The sequence below is a fragment of the Xiphophorus couchianus genome, chromosome 12 (genome assembly GCF_001444195.1).
Source record: "Xiphophorus couchianus chromosome 12, X_couchianus-1.0, whole genome shotgun sequence".
Lineage (NCBI taxonomy): Eukaryota > Metazoa > Chordata > Actinopteri > Cyprinodontiformes > Poeciliidae > Xiphophorus > Xiphophorus couchianus.
The window spans coordinates 16808092-16828364 of NC_040239.1; the positions used below are offsets into that span (position 1 = coordinate 16808092).

A 20273-nucleotide genomic window follows, 5' to 3' on the forward strand; every position below is an offset into this window, starting at 1 on the left:
TAAACTCTGGGTCACTAAACAACTAAAGGAAAACAAGACAACAAAAATTTTCTTTACTGATTGATTTGGTTGATTGATTTTTTTACTTAGTGTTGTCAGTCATCAACTAATTTATTATCCATACTTCAAAACACAGCAACTATTTAAACAGCTTGACTGAATAGGTACAGGCACAAGCCTTATATTTATGCCGTCCCTTAGTTTAACTAAGTTAGTCCTTCATAAATAATTACAACATATGAAAAAACCCCAAAACATATCGCTTCTCACTACACAGAAACATAAAAGAAAATTTAAAAATCCAAAGTCAAAACAGATACAACACAATTTGAAGTTATGTTCCCTTATAGCCATCAAATATTTTCTTTCTCATCCATTTTTTTGTAAACCAACAATTAAGTAAATTCTCGTAAGTCCATGCTTTCATTAATTCATAATTTAAATCCAATGACAGCAAAAGATTTTCTTTTTATCTCTTTTTTTTTTTTTAGCTTATAAAGTTAAAAACATGTTGTAAATGAGATTTGGATTCATAATGTAAAAAGTCTTTGCACCCCAATTGGCAGTAAACTTAATTTTGCTCTAAACATTATTTACATTATTTTGTAATAAAACCAAATCAGAAAATTTCATGGTAGCAGGTTTAATAAACAGTGGATTTGTATGTCGATAGTAACCAGCTTTATTAATAACCCGTATGACCCGCTTCGTTGTTGCTTCATGTGTGGATCCCCATATTTCCACACAATATGTGTGAATATGTGACTCCAAAAGTGGAAAAAAAGGAAATGCATCATCTCAACTCTGCTCCACCATTACTAAAAACTATTTGTCAATTTTACCAATTCTAATTCTTTTTAGCATTTAATTGTTTATTGCACTTTTTAAAACAGTTTTTACGCCGTTATGTCTGTGTGTATATGTGGTGCTGCTGCTCTCTGCACCTTTTTAATTGCTTTTAGGGGATAAATAAAGTTTTATTGAATTAAATCAAATTGAATTGAACATCAAGACTCTCAAAAATTAAACCCAAAACATCCAGACACATAAGCACATTACTTTTTGGCTCTAGAGTGGTCCAAGCAAGTAAAAAAACAAAACGCTGTAGAGAGCCTGAACTCACTGAAGCCTGATCAAATAAACCTGCAAATATCAATTAGTTAGAAGATATTTAAATGTTTAAAAATGCTAAAACACAGTATTTTAAATGAACCTAAAGAAATTTCCATGGACAGTGAGACTGTTGGATGTTTTGTAATATCATAGCAGTTGATTTTTCTCATAAAGTTGTCATGTTCTGTGTTTTTCTGTGTGTTTATTTCGAGTTTTCTGTGTCTCTGTGTTGTCCTGTTCTCCCCTCGATTACTCCCAGGTGTTTCTCATTCCCTAATTACCCCATGTGTATTTAGTGTCACCTGTGTCTCTGCGTCTCTGTCGGGTCCTCGTCTAATGTGCTCTCAGTCCTTCGTGTTGTCCTTTCGTGTAACCGGTTGCTACCGGCGTCGAGCCCTGGCTTCCGCTGCCTAGTGTTTGTGGACTGTTTTGGATTTTGTTCATTAAATCATCATTTCTCACTGCATCCTGGGTCTGCTGCGTCTGCCTCACCACCTCAACACCACCACTTCATGACAAAAGTTGTCAAAGTTTACTGCAAGCCATGAAAGGGACACTTGTGGAAAAACATGTGGTCGCATGATACCAAGATCCATCATTTTTTCCTACATACAAACCACATTAAAACACGGTGATGGCAGCATCATATTCAGACACAGAGAAGGAGGTCAGAGTTCACGAGAAAACAGATGGAGCTAAACACAGGGCTATCTATGAAGGTCAAATAACTTGCAACTCTAACTGCAATGACATTTTTTCTCAAATATCACACTTTTGCACAGTTTTTCAAATACACTAAAGTCTGTCATTGTATTGTTATAAGATGCAAAAACATTCATTAAATATAAATACTTTATTGCTAACCTCTACCAACATGGAATATCAACCTCTTTGGTCATCTAGTCTTGTTTCCATTGTTCTCACTTCAAAAACGGGCAATATTTCATTCTGTTTTTGCGTTTGGATACTAAAACAAAAGAAGTACCCACAGCCATGACCTCGGGAAAAGCTCAACTACCAGCAAAGAGGTTGGCTGGTGGGAAACTGAACCCAAAGCCAGAGGGTTGGAGGGCAAGAGGCCATAAAAGATGTTGTCACAACAAGACGGCTGTGATGTAGTGGTCTGTTTCCGCTTAAGTGTACTCTGGCTGGGAGAAGGTTTGTAGTTCAGGTTCATAAAATCCCCACCCACTGAGCCACAACACCGAAGCTCTTCTGATGTGGCTCTATACGTGTTTATGAACTTATTACAGCGACAAAAGAATTACAATAAACACAGGCTGATCTAAAAAAGTTATTGTACTTTTTATTTTTCTGCTCTAGCTATCATCACTAAGCAGGCGGACAGAGGCAGCAGTAAAAGGAGAGGTTACGGCGTTGCACAGGAAATTTTTTGCATCTGACTGATGTAAGCATATGAAAAAGGGAGTCTGTGTCTAATTTGACAAATTAGAAATTCTGGGTAGCTATATGTAACATGAATATTTATGGTTTATGTGGAATTCTTAAAAATACCAACTTATCTGAATGTTTTTGCAACCCTTAAACAAGTCAACTAAAATTTCAGTGCGGCCCAGGAATTAATCAAACCGAACCACTTTTCCAAAGCTGAATTAAAAGTACGTTAGTTGTCTATACAAGTGCATCAATCTAAATTTTGTCGCTGAAATCCAATTTTTACTTTGCTGTTTGCAATTTTAGTCAATTCTTATTTTAAGAACTTTAATGCAAGAACAGAATCTGTAGCTTCTATTTTTTTGACTGCCAGTCATGATCTGTCATTAATTATTTAGATTCAGAGCAGAGGAGATGTCACACTGTGTGTGAAAACTCCAGCTGTTGTAAAACAGGGCTTTACTACTATTTTAAAACCAAGACAAAATGGTTACAGTGTTGAGATTTTAAGCTCTCTTTGTCCTGAACAATGTCGTCGTCAAGTGACCATGCCTTAATGTCTCCGGATTTTTGCCTCGATTTTTGGTCAAGGCTGATTAAGCTAAAAAAAAAAAAATAGATTGATTTGCTGTCGGAAGTCAACTTCTCTGTGAAGAAGTCGACTTCACATAGAAATCAACTTCTCTGTACTATTAAGTAAAATTAAGTACTTACAAGTACTTAATACTTAGGTAAAATGAAATAGTTTTACTTAATAGTAAAATTAAGTAGCTCTAAATACACATCAGCTGAGTCCTAAGTCATATTTAAACTTAAAAAAACAAGAAACTGGTTTTTACCACTGAAAAAAATACATTGGACAAAGGAGGAAACTTTTCTACAGTAGCTTGATTTATAATCCAGCAGCAGAAGTCAGTATGTACCTTATATTGTGTTTAAAAACATTCACGGTTGTAGGAGGGATTTCCAGCTTTCAGATTAGATCCTTTGAACTCATCAGCTGCAGGGAGTCTACCTGCTACGTCAATGCTGCCATTGTCCCAAGAACAACGTTCAAATATGGTTCATTACCGTCTCACAGTCCAACTAAGAACAGTGGTGCTGTGTTAATATGTGGCACCTACATCCTGCAAAACTACAGTGTATATATGCATGGTTAGAAATGGTCATGAGATGAAAGAAGGGAGCAGATGGAGTTAATGCAGTTTTAATGAAGGAGGTACATTCCACACCTTCACTCATGGAGAGGATTTAAAAAGCTAAAAAAAAAAGTTTTTTTAAAGGTTTTTCTTTCTAACTACAAAATTTGTCTCTGGGCCACTCAGTTTGATCAACAGCGGGACAAAAAAAAAAGGAGATAACATCTTTTCTCTTATTGCTCATGATGGGGCAATCTGTCAGTCCACTCAGGCATCAAGCGCCGAGAGGAAAAGCCTTCGTTTTACTCCCGTGTTCGTGTGTTTGTGTGCGTGTCTATTGCCATCCTTCAAAGTTTCGTGCAGCGCTGAGTGCGTGCCTCCTTTCCCTCCGACTGCAGGAAAAGCAGTTTTCTGTGTTCTCTCACTGGAAGTCTTGCGAAATCGTAAATAAATCAGTAAGCAGAAGAGACATTTCCAGTCCGGAGCCCAGATACATAAACTTTAACTCAGAATCGAGGCTAAGGGTGCATGAAACTTTAACGAAGGTCTGGTGAAAGGACTGCACAGCTGCATTCCCTTAGATTTACAGGCTTTTATTTTGGATTAGAAGAAAATGGGAGAGGCTTAGCAATAAGGTAAAGAATCAAAATAACAAAAGGACAGGAAAATATGTTTTCATAATTTGCCTAAAAGCTGATCTGGTTGCATCAGAGAATAACTCAACATTTTGTTCTCATCTCCTTGAATGAACAAAATAAAGAGAAAAAATTGTAGTTAGGCTGCATCAATATTATACCTGAAAAAATCAACTTTGTGTTATTGGAGTAAAATAAAGCCCTTTTCACAGTAACATTGTGTCAATTTAAATATCTTTCCCCCATAAGTATGAAGTAAATGTATTTACATGCCTTAAACCTCAACACATTTTTGTCAAATTACCACAAAGTTCAATGTGTTTTGTTTGTATTTTAACTGAGAGCAAAAAAAATTACTTTCAAGTATTCATGAAAAGCATTTTGTGTGTCGCAAAAACCCCTGAACATAATGCTGCATACAAATGCACCCTCACTTTTCAGATCAGAAGGGAAGAAAATCTATCATTTTTCATTTTGGTTTACACTCAGCCACAACTTTGTACTGTTCAGTCACATAAAATTTTTATATTTGATGCTTTGTGGTATTTTTCCAGTGTTGGTCCCAGAGAACAGAACATATCTACAGGATACAGTTCCCACCTTAACATATCTGAATCTTTTACAGTAACTACTTTCTAATGACAAAATAAAACAGAGAAGAAAGAAGAGAAGAAGGAAAAATGTTATATATTTTTTTATTTTTATGTCTGGCTGACACTTACGTGTGTTGCTTAATGGAGGTAATGTTCTTCTGGGCTTGCCAGCACAGGGTGACTGTGCTGGACACCTTTCAGTGTAATCTCATCTCTTGATCTGGTTTGTCTGAACTTTGACTGTTTCCAGTTTGCACTAGTTGTCCGTTTACATAATTCTGCATGTGAGCTGCGTGCTGAATATTTTCTTCTTCTCAAACATGCGAGAGAAAGCCTGAGCACGCAACAACACTTCACATCTGAATCAACCGGAAAAAGAAAGAATAACCTAGACTATGGAACACCTGCTAATCCAAATACACAGGACACCTGGGAATGTGACTGGAAATAGCAGAGCTGGACGTAGAGGTGCTGAAGATCTGCGTTATTACTCTGACAGTGCAGACCCGTGTGGTCTAGCAGCGATTAGAGTTGAGGTCATCTCCTCAGACCTCAGGGTGGAGTTGCTCCACTCACAGCTACTAAAACCTGCAGCCACTAAAGCAACTAATCACACAGAACAGCTGCATCCCTCACTGTATATAAATCCTCGACGCCTCGCTCTCCCACCCACACGCTGACTCTGGCAAACACATACTGTACGCTGGCCTCCACGCACCACCACTTTTCCTTTGCAAACTGCAAGCTGCAGCTGACTGATGTTTGAAGTGCGGGGTTTTAGCGTGCAGGCCTGAGATAAGCTGCTCTGAGCTGTGAAAACACAGATTACATTTCTCCAGCTTATTACTGACAGCGTGCCTCTGCCTCGCGGTCATGCCGTAATTGTGACCCAAAAACCGCAACCTCCGCTCGGCGGCAAGATATGACTAGATGGGGTATCCCTCCCCCCCCCAGTTCCTCCTCTCAAACCTGTAAAGATTTGACAGCCGTGCTAATTTAACTCTACATTCCCCCATACGTTTTCTGAACGACAGCCTCCTCCTGCGATAAGCTGCCACCATGTTTCTTTCGAGTGCTTTTGGTCGATAAATCAGAATCCGAACCAACATATTAAGTGCTGCTTCTGTAAAGTGTCATCTTCACACTTTTCAAAATCTATCAAGATCAGCAGATGGGAGAAAGAAGTCCAAAATATTAACCCAATAAATTCACAGACACGACTGCTGAGAGTGCAATCACCCTTCATCCCTTTCCTGAGGCATTTCAAGTCAGCTCTAATATAATAATGCTGCTTTTAAGGGCTAAATTTGATATTCTCATCACAAAATTACCTCTAAATGAGGTGCAATTTTGATATTTGTGTTAAATGTGGCATAAGCTGAGAGATCCCCACTGAAAACTAGCTTTTACTTTCTTGGTATGCCAAAGCCAAACAGGCATACATTAAATCCCCGTTTCTGGCATGCAATGAAAGTGCCTCCATCTGCAAATACTTAGCCCCATTTTTTCCCCTTTTTGCTCAATCAGAGATAAAGAGCATTGTGTTCCAGGTCCAGAAGTAAGACAATATTTCCAAAACCTAATGGAAAACAATTAAGACCCAGTAATTACACCAGTGACCTGGAATTCCAGCCAAGTTCAGAGTTTGGGGTGAGAGAGAAAAGAGAAAGAAAGCTAATGTGAAAGATGCCTGCCTCCTGGACTGTTATTTTACGCTGTTACTTTTGTCTATCAGTAATTATGTGATGTAATCTTTGGATCTTATAGCCAATCGTTCTGTGCATGACGGCTAAAAAAAACATTGCTGCCACAGTCAAAGCAAACTCTTGTCTCGAAGCTGTACTATTTGTTTCTGCACAGTCCTGCTCTGATTGTACAGACAGACAATCCAAAATTGAAACAGAGACGTGTCATATTTAACGGACTGGACCTGTGCAGTTACACATGCTGAGCGGCATGGAGGGGGTGAGGTTTCCTCTCACATCTTAAGGGGCTGTGAAAAAGTATTCGTCCACTCCGATCTGAAACGGAGGCATCTAGTTCTCATGCAGTCTGAACTGATGCTGGATTTAGTGCAACTGCCCATCATTAAGCCACTCCCAGAGTAAAGCTTAGCCTGAAAACACAAAAGTTACAAAAGGCAGAGACACAACTTAACTTGTCACATTGTTTATAAAGTCTGGGATTGACTGGCGACATGTCCAGGGTGTAACCCACCTCTCACCCAATGACTGCTGGAGATGAATCGGACCCCTTGAGGCCCTGCACGGATAAGCAGGGACAGACGATGGATGAATGATTATTAAAGTTCACTAAAGGACTGAAATACACCGGCTACCCTACATACACAGTGTCTTGAAGCATCTGGTCCTTTACAGATATCTCCTGCTTTTGCTTTTCTTTTGTCACTTTGTTTCCAGTTTACTTTGATGGGCTTCTTCAGCTCATTAAAGTAATTGTACTTGGATTGCTGGTGTTTGTGACAACTGGCAATGAGTTTTTACACAACTGTGGATGAATTTTGGGCCTTATTTATTTGCAGAACTGTTCTAATTTGGAAACAGTGGGAAAGTTTTCAATCATAAACATTCTTTTAAAGATCAAGCTGCAGAATCTCAATTGTTTTTAATTCCAGACTTTGAACAGGACCGTACTTTACTTTTAACCTTTCAGAGAAAAAACTTGCTGGTGTGCTTTGAATCATTGTCTTGTTACATAATTTAAGTGCAGATGAGTTTATGGTCACAAACCAATTATTGGACATTCACAAGGCGCAGAATGTCCTAAAGCAGCAGTGCAGCTCCACACCAACATGCAATGTTCATTTTCTTAAATGTTATATTAGTTTTACACCAGATATTATTTAATGAATAAAAAAAGGTGTAACTAGGTAGGCATTGTAAAAAAAATAGTAAAAACGGCTAAAAAAAAACAGTCAGAAAAACTGAGATCTTAAAAATACACTAAATTGAAATCATTAATTCATAATTAGTCCCTTTCAGCATCGAGGCAGGTTAGATTCTTATGACTTTTTAAAATCAGATGCACTCCAAGTCTTAAGAGGTGTTCGTTGTCATCCACACTGGTTTTCTGAAGATGTGATTTCAAACTTACACCCATTGAACTGCAGCCTAACTTTCACTTGGCAACACTATGGTTTCAGACTTTAAGCAGGGTCTAGCCTCCAGGTTCACCCCTGTGGCAGCGAGCCTTTGTTTCTCCTTAAGTAGTAGAACCAGACAGACAGCAGTGGGGTATCAGGTTCTCCACTGGCACGGGTTCTGCTCACGAGGCAGGAGCAGAACAAAGTGCCGGTGGCCCTGGATGGCATCCACAGTGCAGAGGAGTAAAAGCCCCGTGAATGGGAGCTGTCACTGCTACTCAGCAGCGTCTGTGATCTGAGCCACCCGGAACGACGCTCTGATAAGTGGCTAATCCCAGCATCCCCGCTGGCTTGGTAGACCCCCACTGCCATGACAACCAGGGGGGGGGATCTCCTCTAGCAACAACTTAATTGGATAATTTCCTCCCAGTTTCACTCTGTGTGTTTTCTCCTTTTGTTAAGTAAAGTCTGCGCTGTCTGACTGAGAATGTGTTTTTCGTCTTTCAAGAGTGGGGAGGGTTTAAATCAGGCGGTGCATTTGGGTGGTTTCGGCGTGTGCAAGTTTAAGCAAGCGGGGAAAGTGGAGATATTTTTCTTAAACTGAAGCTGTGCTGCAGCAGACCGCAGACCAGAGGGAGGGTTCACCTGGGAGAGCGAGCGTAAAAGAAGTATACAGCCTCTGTTTTCATCACCACAAAAAAGTGACCACTTTAACCACTGTAAACATTTATTGTCCTTTGTCATGCACGGTCTGACAATTTATGTTACACCCATTCAAGCTCCGGGTCACGACATAAACAGATGCCCCACCCTCCTCCCCAGACGGCAGAGACCTGCAGACTAGTGCCAGGGAAAGTCATTATGCTCTACGAGGGTGTGTGTGTGTGTGTGTGTGTGTGTGTGAGCTGAGAAATGAAAACAGCATGGCACTTTAAGAAGATGAAGAGTTGGTTCCAGCTGGACCATAAATATGAAAACCACAGTACAGAAAAAGACTTGACGGGCTAAATTTACTGCTGGAATAAAGACATTACAGCTGATTAAGAGAGCCGAGGTATTTGACTCACCCTGAGGAAGCCACAGCCTCTTATTTCATAACTTCATTTAAGGGACAGAGGCTGCCTTATATAAGCTTAATGGAAATCACTCCTGTTTGAAAGTATTACTTGCACAAGCACAGCGGAGGGCACATACTGTATGCTGGCTATGAGGCTTTAATGAAAAAAGAGGAATAGGGACAGATGAGTCAGCCAGATGAGAAGGAGAAGGGAAAACGAAAACAGTAAAAGAAAAAGGTCCCAATGTTCACTCCTGTCCTTTTTTAATTATGTCCATATTCCAAAACAAAATCCTCCTTTAGTCGTCTCCTACCTTCTCCACAACCAGTGCCGCTGAATCCTGGACAGCATTTCCACTCGAGTGAGGTCACAGTGCGGTACACCACTTTGTAAGATGGTCTCACCACTGTCTTATAGCTGAAAAACACAAAACAGATAAGTGTGATTAGAATCAATTGTTTACTCTCATTTTCTTGTTTTCTGTGCATCTGAGCCACCTGTCAAAATTATATTTACATATTTTGTTCAAAGTCTGTCATGTGAGAAGAATAAACAAACATAATCATATATGACTCAACTTTTTACTCATATAGATGCACCAACAAACAAATATTGACAAGAGTTTGTTGACTTTTAGCTTGATCGGCCAGTTGGAAAGGTACAAATTAGGTCTTCCTCCTATCGATGAACATACCGTACCTCAACTCCAACTTATGATGACAACAGCGCTGTTTGTAGTGGACGCTGTCACAAAGTAAAGAAGATTTAAAGTTGCCTATTTTTGGTATCCATTAGATGTATAAAATTAAGTAAGACAAAGCAGAGCAATGTTGGGCGCAATTTACGAGGAAAGCGTCATATCAGCAGGCCTAATCTGTTTAAAATCAAAAACTGGGGGTAAAATTGGGATTAGTGCATCTCTATAAAAAATGTGTATTGAGGAGTAGGACAGCTGTACAGCTAGTGCTATGAATGTCCCCATTACAAATGCAGATATACATAAAACTCAAGACTTTAGAAGGTAATTCATCATTTCAATCATTAAAAGTTTGTAGTTTTTCTTGGAGAACAGAAAAACTGTTCTCCAAGTCTTATTCGTCCACGACTCTTATTCGTGGACTCCAGTCGAATGCTCCCTGAAATGTTTTACAAAGTGTCTGGTTACTCTCAGCACTGAATGAATCAGGTTTTTAAATCTATATCAACCTACAATTATCTGTTCTTTTATAAAGTCTGTATACAAAACAAATAGCAGTAGGGTTGAATTGTAATTCTAGAATTTCTTCCCCTATGCTTTTCACATTCACATGGAGGGAGAGTTCAGGTTCCCTACTTCTTTTTGTATTGTGTGGGTGGAGGGGTGGCACAATCTGGTCCTTCAAACAAAGACTTCTTAAGAGCACATTTGAAGCAAAAGGATTTGAACTGTCTTAATCCCCCCCACCAAAATGTCACTGAATTAAAGTGTAAAAGATTAAGTTGGTTTTAATGTGACTGAAAGTGAAAGGTGAAAAGAGGTTCATTAAAACATGTTCAATGAGGTGGAAAGTTGGTGAGATTCACCAAAAATAACGGTAAGATTATAACTTCATTGTCTGTGTCAGGAAGATGCTCTATTGGGCGTCTGAATGGCTAAAATCTGGTCAGACAGAAAACATGTTAGCCAATTAACTCAAAATGAGGAAGTTCAAATCAGCATGATAGAAAGTTAGCAGATATAGATAGCCTACAATTTCACAACAAACTGTTGCTAAGCAGGACAACATCTGTGTTTCTATGGAAAGTTACTTTGGTTGAATCTGCCACATGATTGCTTTAGCCCAATGGTAGCCTTTTAATTTTCATACATGATAAATAAAGATATGTTTAGAAAATATGCTCCTGTACTTGTCAAGTCTCGTAGTTGTTTGAAAATCATCCTGACTGACAGTCGATCCCTCAAATGAGCTGAGGAGAAAGATTTATACCAACATCTGACTAGCTAGTTCCTTAATTTTTCCTCAAGCTCATGGTGAAATTATATATTTCCACTGCAGGTAAGGAAACTATTACCAGTAAATACTTCATAAAACCTAATTTACAAAAATCCAAACTAACCTGTAAAGCAGATAACAGGAAGCCTGGACAAAGTACTACAAAGTTGCTCTGTTTTGTCTTTTTTGAGCTTTCAACCCCTATGTAACACGGTGCTTTTGTAGTAGCTGTAAAAATGTCTGAACTAAATAATTACTGAATTGTGTCCGCTTTCAAAGAGCTGAAGATCAAGGGTTTATGATGGTGTTGCGGAGCGGGGTCCATAAGGTCCCCTTGACCTCTCACCTGCCTCCTGAGCATCCCTGCGGCCAGCGGCAGGTCTGGTAGACCCGCTGGAGGATCGTCCCGTTCTGCACCTGGCAGGTCACTGTTTTGGTTACTGTATGAGGACACCAGTTCCTGCAGAAACAAACAGGCAAGTCAAGCAGAGATACAAATAAGGGCAGAATGAACATTTGTTGCTTGTAGATAAAAAACAAAATCACATTTTTTAACTTGGCCGAGACGAACGTCTTCAATCACACGCTGTTACAAAAGCTAATTAGCCTTGCAGTCCCAGTTGGTTTTCTTTGTTCCTCCCTCCCCCGCCCTTTTGTTTTGAGACTTCCTCATGGTGTTTACATGGTTTTAATCAGCCACAATTTTCCCAATGAGTGCATTGATGGCTGTATTTACTCTGACGTTGGTCCTCTATCAATGCACATCCGCTGGCGCTGGGGTCTTGGAGGAGGTGGAGTTTTTCTGGAGTGGATTTTTAACACGGGTTACAGCCGGGTCACGAGTTCACCGCCTTCCCATAGATGGCTTCTAAGACATTACTGGGACTCACTGTTGCTACTGAGAAACTAAACCATGCAGATGATTTAGAGACCATGTGATTACAGCACAGGTACCCAAAACATAAAGTGATGCTTTTTTAATGTAGCAGTCTTAAAAAGAAATCTGGTTGTGTAAAAGATATAAAAACACTGAGAATAGGTTGAGTTAAATCCTGTCTGAAAGCCCTTTTTTAGAGGAGCAAAATGATATCACACAGGAGATGACTCTGAGAAACATTTAGCTATAAAGCCAACATTTGAACCCATCTCTCTAATCACAAATCACATGGCATTCATTTATGAGAAAAAAAACTTGGGAAAGCTGCTGAATGACAAGCTGTTAGAGAAATAGGAGAACAATTAGCATGATCAGTTTGTACACAATCGATGGATGTATAAACGGAAGCTGTAGAAACCACAAAGCAGACCGCGCAGCCGCAGCGCAAAGACCAAGCTTCATGTGTTCTGCTGCCAGGGAGTATCCAGGACCAATGGACTGTTCTGTTTGTCAATATGTTCGGCCATATGTTTGTATGCATCAGAGACAGTTTACATTAACGAAAACTGCTGAAGGCAAAGGATGTGAAGCTGCTCCCTTTAACAACCCCCACATGCTCTGCTGGTCACACACACACACACACACACACACACACACACACACACACACACACACACACACACACACACACACACACACACACACGTGAGCTGACTGATGTTCTGGTTCTGCTCAATGGGTTTGACTTTTGACATGAAGATATACATTTTTCTATGATTTCTGAATTCATTTTGACTTCTTCCCACTCATGTAGCGTTTATTTTATAAACTTTATAAAACCTTTGAAGGAGAATTACTTTTCCAAATTAATCTAGATAAACACAATTTTGATTAAAAAAGAACAATTTATAAGTAAAACTGAATTCTTATCCCACATTACACAAATATACAGTCTGTCTAGGTTTAATACATCTTGATCTATCCTTCCTTTTAAGAGACCCTAAATTAACATTACAATACAGTTACTTCTCAAGTTACTGGTAGAAAATCTATGCCTTTAAAAAATATTTCCCAGGTAGAGGAAATTATATTCACTATAAGATGAGGTCCTAACAGCGACTCCTCCAGACCCAACAGATAAACGTCTGAGTTTCCCAGGCCGACAGGAGGTTTCACCTGGGAACGACACAGGCGGTTCCCGGGGGTTACGTGGAGGAAATTGGGGGAAGGGTTTATGGTCTCCCCGTTTTCCTTCTCTTTGCATGTACGCTGTTGGCAAAAAGGAAATTCCCCACCGCGTTTGCTCCAATAAATGAAACAAGGCTGGGGTTTGGGATACAGTACTGAATAGTTGCTTGGCTTATATAAACTTTAAAGCGGTCTTAAGATGTTAGCATGCGGGCATTTAACACATGCTGAGTGAAGATGTGTGAAAAAATCTAAGATTAATTAATATTTTATTTCAGTTGTACAATTTTACACAAAAATAAAAAAACTATATATATATATATATATATATATATATATATATATATATATATATTTTTTTTTTTTTTTTCATTTATTCTCTTTTTAAGTAATACACATTTTCAATAAAAAAATGCCCAATGCCACAGTTAGGTCCCTCTATGCCAAACAGAAGTACTCTCTGAAATGTTTTGTTTGTTGTAAATTTCACTGTATGTTGATCACATACAGAGAGGCAGGATTATAGTAAGCCTTTTCCAGGCACACAGTGATAGTTTACAGCACAATCAAGTAACTATACTACCTTCAGTTGTGATAAAAAATATTATGTAATTTCTTTTTAAAAGGAATTTGACTTCTCAATTTAACACCTTGAAATTTGGTCTCTGTCTCTTTAAGGAGCTCCTGCTCTTGAATTTAACATCATCACAACAACGTCTCTCCATTAAGTTGTTTACAATGTTCTTAGGACCATTACACTGAGAAGTAGCTTATGCAATAATCTCAGCAGAGTTAATTGCTTAGTATTTGAGACTGACGCTAGTCTGGAGGAGCTGAGTGGGAGGGGGTGCTCTGATATTCGCTGCAGGATGATTGTTTTGCTGTACTAAGCTTCTTGTTCATCTCTGATCCATCAGACAACCACAGAGTCAGCCGAGTGTTTCTGTAGATGACAGGAGTCTGACTTGTGCTGAAAATCTGAAGTGTACAGCATGAAAAGGAATGATGAGAGTACAGTCCCCTGTGGTGCTCCTGCGGCACCCTTAAATTCACTGGATAAATCAAAAAACACAGTCCTCACAGTGCTGCCCGCTTTGTCCAGATAACAGTGGGTTTGGTAAAGCAGGTTGTTTGATAAGAGTCTTCAATTCCAGCTCCACAGCAATAAGCAAACTGCAGGCTGTTCAGTTCAATTAATAAAAGACATTATTAATTGAACTGTGGTCACTGCAATTGCATCAACTGAATAAAGACATATCGCAAACTCACTTTCTCTTCTCCTGACAAGATGCTGAAAACTCCTGTAACAAGGAGCACAGGTGCTCGCTGCACTAATCCTTCACTCTTAAATGGTTCATGGTCAACACCTTCCCCTTAGTGGAGGCACCCGGGTGTTATGAAGTGTGAAACCCACCAGCACCATGCTGTTTCACTGGCAAAACACCAAGTGGGCCCTCAGTGAGTATCAGGTCTCAAAGCACACATGGCACACTCTGAATGCTATAGGCCCTAGCTAAATAAATCATCCGCCGTCTCCGTCGCACGTAGCCACAGCCAAGAGTTAAGAAAGAAATCACAGCTTTGTCCCATCTGTTCCTCAGCGCTACAGAAGGCAAGTGGTGGAGAAGACAAAACAAAAGAGAAATGAATTCTTATTTCTAATGTATGCAAATGCAGACAGGATGCAAAACAAAGAAAAAGCTTATAAGGTACATTGGAGCTAAAGAGCGTGCCCTCATTTCACCCAGACATGCTGCATGCTTACACTTACTCCTTACTATGCAAGGGGGAGAAAACCGGAGAGGAACAACTGCGATGTGAACCGAAATCGAAACGCAGATGATTCTCTGGTAGAAAAACATTTCCATCCAGACATCTATTCTCAACAGCAGGAGAAGACAGAAGAGGACTAACGCTAATGCAGAGAGGAGAGAATTTTTCTAGATTTCTGTCATTGGAAAAAACTCAGGGGAGAAAAGAGGAGAAAAGACCGATGCAGCAAATGGCTAAAGGAAAGGAGAGGTCATTTTGTCCTAAAGGTCTCAAACTCCGACGGGAGCAAAGAAATGAAAAAAGACAATTACAAAGCAGAGCTGGTCCCATGGGAGACAGGGGGAGGCTTAAGATAAATGTGGTTCAACATAAAATGACAAAAAGACAAATAAAGAGTGCGAGTCAAGGTGAAATTAATGAGCTCTACATTCCTGGCGCTCTGAAAAAATAGACCTGACATTAGTTATATTCAGTCTTTATTTTTGGAGGAGTTAACAAATAAGTTAGTTCAGAATACTGTGTCCGTGTGCAGCATCATCAAAACAGCACAAACAGGACCTCAAAGTCAGAGCTAAGTGACTCTTTCAGCAAAGACAAAGAAGAGTCATTTGTCTTTGTCTGTTTTGAGTTTTCTGATTTGGACACCTGAGCTTTCCTCTGTCTGTTAAGGGTTTGTGGGTTTTCTAGTGTTTTAAGAATGAGTGTAAAAAAAAAAATAGGACTCAACTGACACAAACCATGGAGAGCTGTTCTTTAGAGGGGTTTTAACTTGGATATGGTGATCAGAGATTGAATTATAGCAACAGATCCCTAAGGGAAACCCAGACATCGCTCCACTTAGAAACACTCTGTTGCTCTTTCAGGGAAATCCCAAAGTGTTCCCAGGCCAAAGGGGATGGAGACTCCCTCCAGCAAGACTATCCACTACCATCAGTGTGATGTTTCTAGTAAACCTCTAATAGGGAGGCATCCTTATTTGATGAATGAACCAGCTCAGCTGACTTATTTCAATGTAGAGCTCCACTCCAATATAACACTCGATGATGGAGCTTCTCATCTTATAAGTCCAACTCTCCTAGGAAGGAAGTCTACATCATGATCCGCATATCATGACCAAAGAGTTCGTATTCTAGAGTTCTAGTTGAAGAAAATGTTTTGAAAGCCATGTATTGTTTTCTTTCAATTTCACAATTATGTTTTACATTGTGTTGGTCTATCCCATAAAAATCCGGATAAAATACGTTTAAGTATGTGGACGTCCCGTGACAGAGATTGAAAAGGTTTACATAGCATGAATACCATGCAAAAGTAAAATCCAAGCAATATTAACAATTTCCAACATGCCATGTACTCATTGCATGTACAAACTCCTCAGTTTGACAGTGAGTAGAGCATTCGTACGTCTATCAACCTCTAATTCTCACTTTATTTTTCCTCTATGGAAAACCTCAAGATAGGTTTCTTTAGGCTGGGATTATTTCTTTGAATGATAAAACACCTGAAGATGCTAATAAATATCATGATGGTTCTGAGAGTCTGTTCGATCCAGGGGCATCAAACTCATTTTCATTTTGGGCCATATCCAGATCATGAATGTCCATAAAGGGCCGGTTGATGCAGAATGTATTGATACAACCACCCATTAACAAACTGTTGTTATTTCAATAAATGGCTGTCTCTGCATTCAGAAAGTAAAACAATATTGAAAGTATTTTCACACTGACTTAATTTGGCTCTATACAAATAAAAACAGATTTGATTTGATTGATAGAGAGGTATTTCGGCGCACATAAGTTATCTTGGCCAAATTTGGCCCACATAAAACATTATAGTGGGCCAGATTTGGCCCCGGGGCCCCGAGTTTGACACGTGGTTTAATCCAATAAGTAGTTTGTCAGGAATGTAGCCAGCTGTCATTGAAGCAGTAGATGTATTTAAGGTTATTTGAAAAGATAAAATCAAAGGCTGTCTTGTTTAAACCTGCAGTAACCTTCATTTCAATGAATAAGCAAGGCGAGGAATTAGATGCTCACAGAACATGATAAGTTTTCCAACCGTGTCAAACTTCCAGTACTAAAGATTTATCCACCCTAGTAGCATAGTGATGCTCTGAAGTATAATAATCACTGAAAAAGGTTCCTACTGAGTGACATAACATGTCAGAAAATTACTCAAGATCAGTTTATCCCCTGGCTGCTGGGGACAAACATTGAGAAATTGTTTTTGGCTCCGGATGGGCTGATTGACACCATTAACTGGTGTGTACACAGTAACACCAGACCAAACCGAGACGTCCTGCTCCTTTCATTTCACTTCAGACTCTCTGACCTTTCTAAGGACAGCGGCTGACTCGGAACAGCAGCAGCTTTTTTCCTGCACACAAGCGCTGACATCTTCCCAAAACAAGCCCAGATGCTGTGGTGTCCCAGCGGCTTGTGTTTGGTAAACACGTCAACAAACATCTGGATGCGAGTGGCAAGGGGAGCGCAAGAGGCGAAGTGGTGGACGAATGGAAGTTGTGTTGTTAAGTTAGAAAGCAATATCCCACACAGCACCGTTCGACCCGCATCACCTGGGAACGGCACAGCTGCAAATCGACTAATCCATCCACCTAAACTTACAGGGAGGCCAAGGAGAACATTAACCAGAGAAGCAGCCAAGAGGCCATAAGTAACTCAGGAGGAGCTGCAGAAATTCACAGCTCAGGTGGGAAAATCTGTTGACAAATCAAACTAAGCTTATTTGTTAGTTTGACAAATAAGCTTTGTTATTTGTCAAACTAAGCTGACAAATAGTTTGACACATTGTTGAAAGAAAGCCATAAAGGCAAGGCAACTTTATTTATATAGCACCTTTCAGCCAAAGACAATTCAAAGTGCTTGTACAAAGAAGTTAAAAACAACATACAACAGAATAAAAATAAACAAAATAAACATTACAAAGTCCCACAGTGGCAATGCAGCTTGTTATCGTCAAGTAGGGAGGGAAAACAGACAAGTGGAAAGAAATACTCTGAATAAATTTGACAAAAATTGAGTTTTTTACTATTGCAAAACATTATGTGTGCGGGAAAAGATGACACTAGCCACACTGTATCTCTGTAGACAGATAGTGGTGGCAGAATGGTGTTGCGGGCCTGTTTATCTTCAGCAGAAACGAGAAATCTAGTCAAGGTTTATGAGACAATAGAAGAAGGTAAAATGCAGAGTAATAGCAGAAAAACCTTGTTACTGGCTGCAAAAGACTAGCGAGTAGTTTGAAGGTTCACCTACCAGCAGCACTAAACATACAGCCAAATTGATCAGCTTAGAGCAAACAATGTCCATTTTTTGTACTAGTCCAGTCAAAGTTCAGGTCTAAAAATAATTGACAAGACTTGAGGGGGAAAAAAACCTTGAAACTGCTGTGCACAGACCCCCATCTATTCAATCTCACTGAGCTTCAGATAGTTTTGCTAAGAAGGAGAAGAGAAAATCTCAGCATCAAGATGTAGAAAACTGGTGAAATCTTAACAGAAATCACTCACAGAGGTAATTACAGCAAAATGCGACTGTAAAGTAGAACTATTTTGTAAAAAAAAAACCATTTATTTTTGATGAAATTAAGATGAGACAGCAAAGAAGTGTATATGTGTGTCAGGGTACAATTATTTCATCTTGAATGCGATCAAAGCAAAGGAGTTTATTGTAGATTTCAGAAGAAAAAGGGTTAGATAAAAACCCTATTTCCATCATGGGAGAAGAAGCAACAGTGGATGAGGAATATAAATGCCTCGGTGTTCACCTGGACAACAGACTGGACTGGAGCTGCAACAGTGAAGCCGTCTATAAGAGGAGACAGAGCAGACTGGAGGAAGCTAAGATCCTTCAAGGTTTGAAGAAAGATGCTGCAGATTGTCTATAAGTCTGTTGAGAGTATCATCTTTTCTGCTGTCATCTGCTGGGGAGATCTTTCCTGCCAACCATCATTGCTGCCTACAATAACTCTGAAGAAATTTGAACTGATATGAGTTACAACATTTAATTCCCCTATGGTAGCAATAAAGTATTTTTTGAATTTGAAATTATAAGTATGTGGTACTTCATGTTGTTCTATCCCATCAAAAACCCAATACACTATAGTTATGTTTGTGGTTGCAATATGACAAAAATTTGAAAAAGTCCTTTGGATACTTATTTGTAGAAAATACATTTCCTCTCATCTTTGTACTGAACTCTTACACAGACCTAATCTGCCCTTTGAGTACAGAGATGTTGCTCAGAAACACCTCTGTCAGCGAAACCCCTATAAGGCGATCAATCATTTTACAATATCATTTCCTTATTAAAATCAATAACGGTTCTGAGAGTAAATCTACCAAGTCACGCAGTGAAGGAATCACGCACGAGGTTCAAAAATGGATGCCAATAATTTTATGTGTAAACAAGTAATTTTAAAATACTAGACACTGGTATAGTATAAATAAGTGACTATAAGATGGTGCGCTTCTTACTTTTTCTGGTAGACTGAGGTGTGAGTGGCTGCTTTCTGCGACCCGGCTGAATATCCTTTGTAAAGTCCAGTCTTCCAGGTCCCGTTAGCAAACATGGACATCCAGAGGATCAGCACCGTCCACAGCAAACTTTTCCTGAACAGCGCGTCTAGATGGTGGGATCCCATCTTTTTCTGGGGATTTAAACTACGGACCGGGACAGTTTGCGATAACGAGTCCAACTCTTGGTCCAGTTAGGGATCAGTCCGGCCGGCGGGTCCAGCTCAGATGTGTCAAACTGAAGCAGGGCGGCAACGGAAGACAGGCAGCATAATCACTGAGTGGAAATGAGTAGAAAACTGTCCAACACTAATGCATCCGTAACGCAGTCGGATTTAACTCCCCTGAGACAAGAGGACTGGGTCGAACTGTGGCGGCGCTTGCGTCTGGAGCAGAGCTCAGATTTCCGCGGCTGAACCTTGAACGCTGTTGTCCTCCCGTCTCCTCCGCCTGTCTGAGGTCCGATCCTGCAGCGGGCATGGAGCAGCTTTATAGTCTCCTGCGGTGTTTTAAAAGCTCAGCCTGCTGGGTCTTTCTCACTCTGCCCCGCACGGAGGGCAATGCGCGCTCACGGCGACGCCACTTTAACGCACAGAATGAATTATGGGTACTGCTGCCTCTCAGGGTGGCTCCAAAATCAACAACTCTTTGGCACCACACACACTAAAGCGTTTATACCACCGCCTTTTACGGTATCATATTAGAAAGTGATAAATATAATTTTCAATTATTACAAATTCTTGTCAAATAATCTTAATTCCTTTCCTTTTCTAAATTAACACAACAATAAGTTCTTTAACATTTTATTTCTGACCTGTTTGGCGCATAGCTTCCAGCCCTTTAGCGGTATAAAGGGTGAAGTTTGTTCACTAAACTCTGAGGTTCACGGGGCACC

The 20273-nt window shown here is 39.8% G+C and overlaps 1 protein-coding gene across 4 annotated transcripts in view; it reads right to left on the reverse strand.

The window, feature by feature from the left end:
- emid1 (EMI domain containing 1) overlaps positions 1-19985 on the reverse strand; it is a 67316-nt gene extending 47331 nt beyond the window's left edge. For 2 of the 4 annotated variants that reach the window (XR_003597586.1, XM_028033940.1), the window contains exons 1-3: positions 19340-19985; positions 11356-11469; positions 9350-9453 (exon numbers count right to left, since the gene is read on the reverse strand). Coding sequence is in view for 3 of the 4 variants with exons in the window: in XM_028033940.1 (XP_027889741.1) it covers positions 9350-9453; positions 11356-11469; positions 19340-19506 (385 nt within the window). In the remaining variant the exon portion in view is untranslated. The remainder of the gene's footprint in view (positions 1-9349; positions 9454-11355; positions 11470-19339) is intronic. The other 2 variants (XM_028033941.1, XM_028033942.1) reach the window with 1 other exon arrangement.
- Positions 19986-20273: the final 288 nt, after the last annotated feature.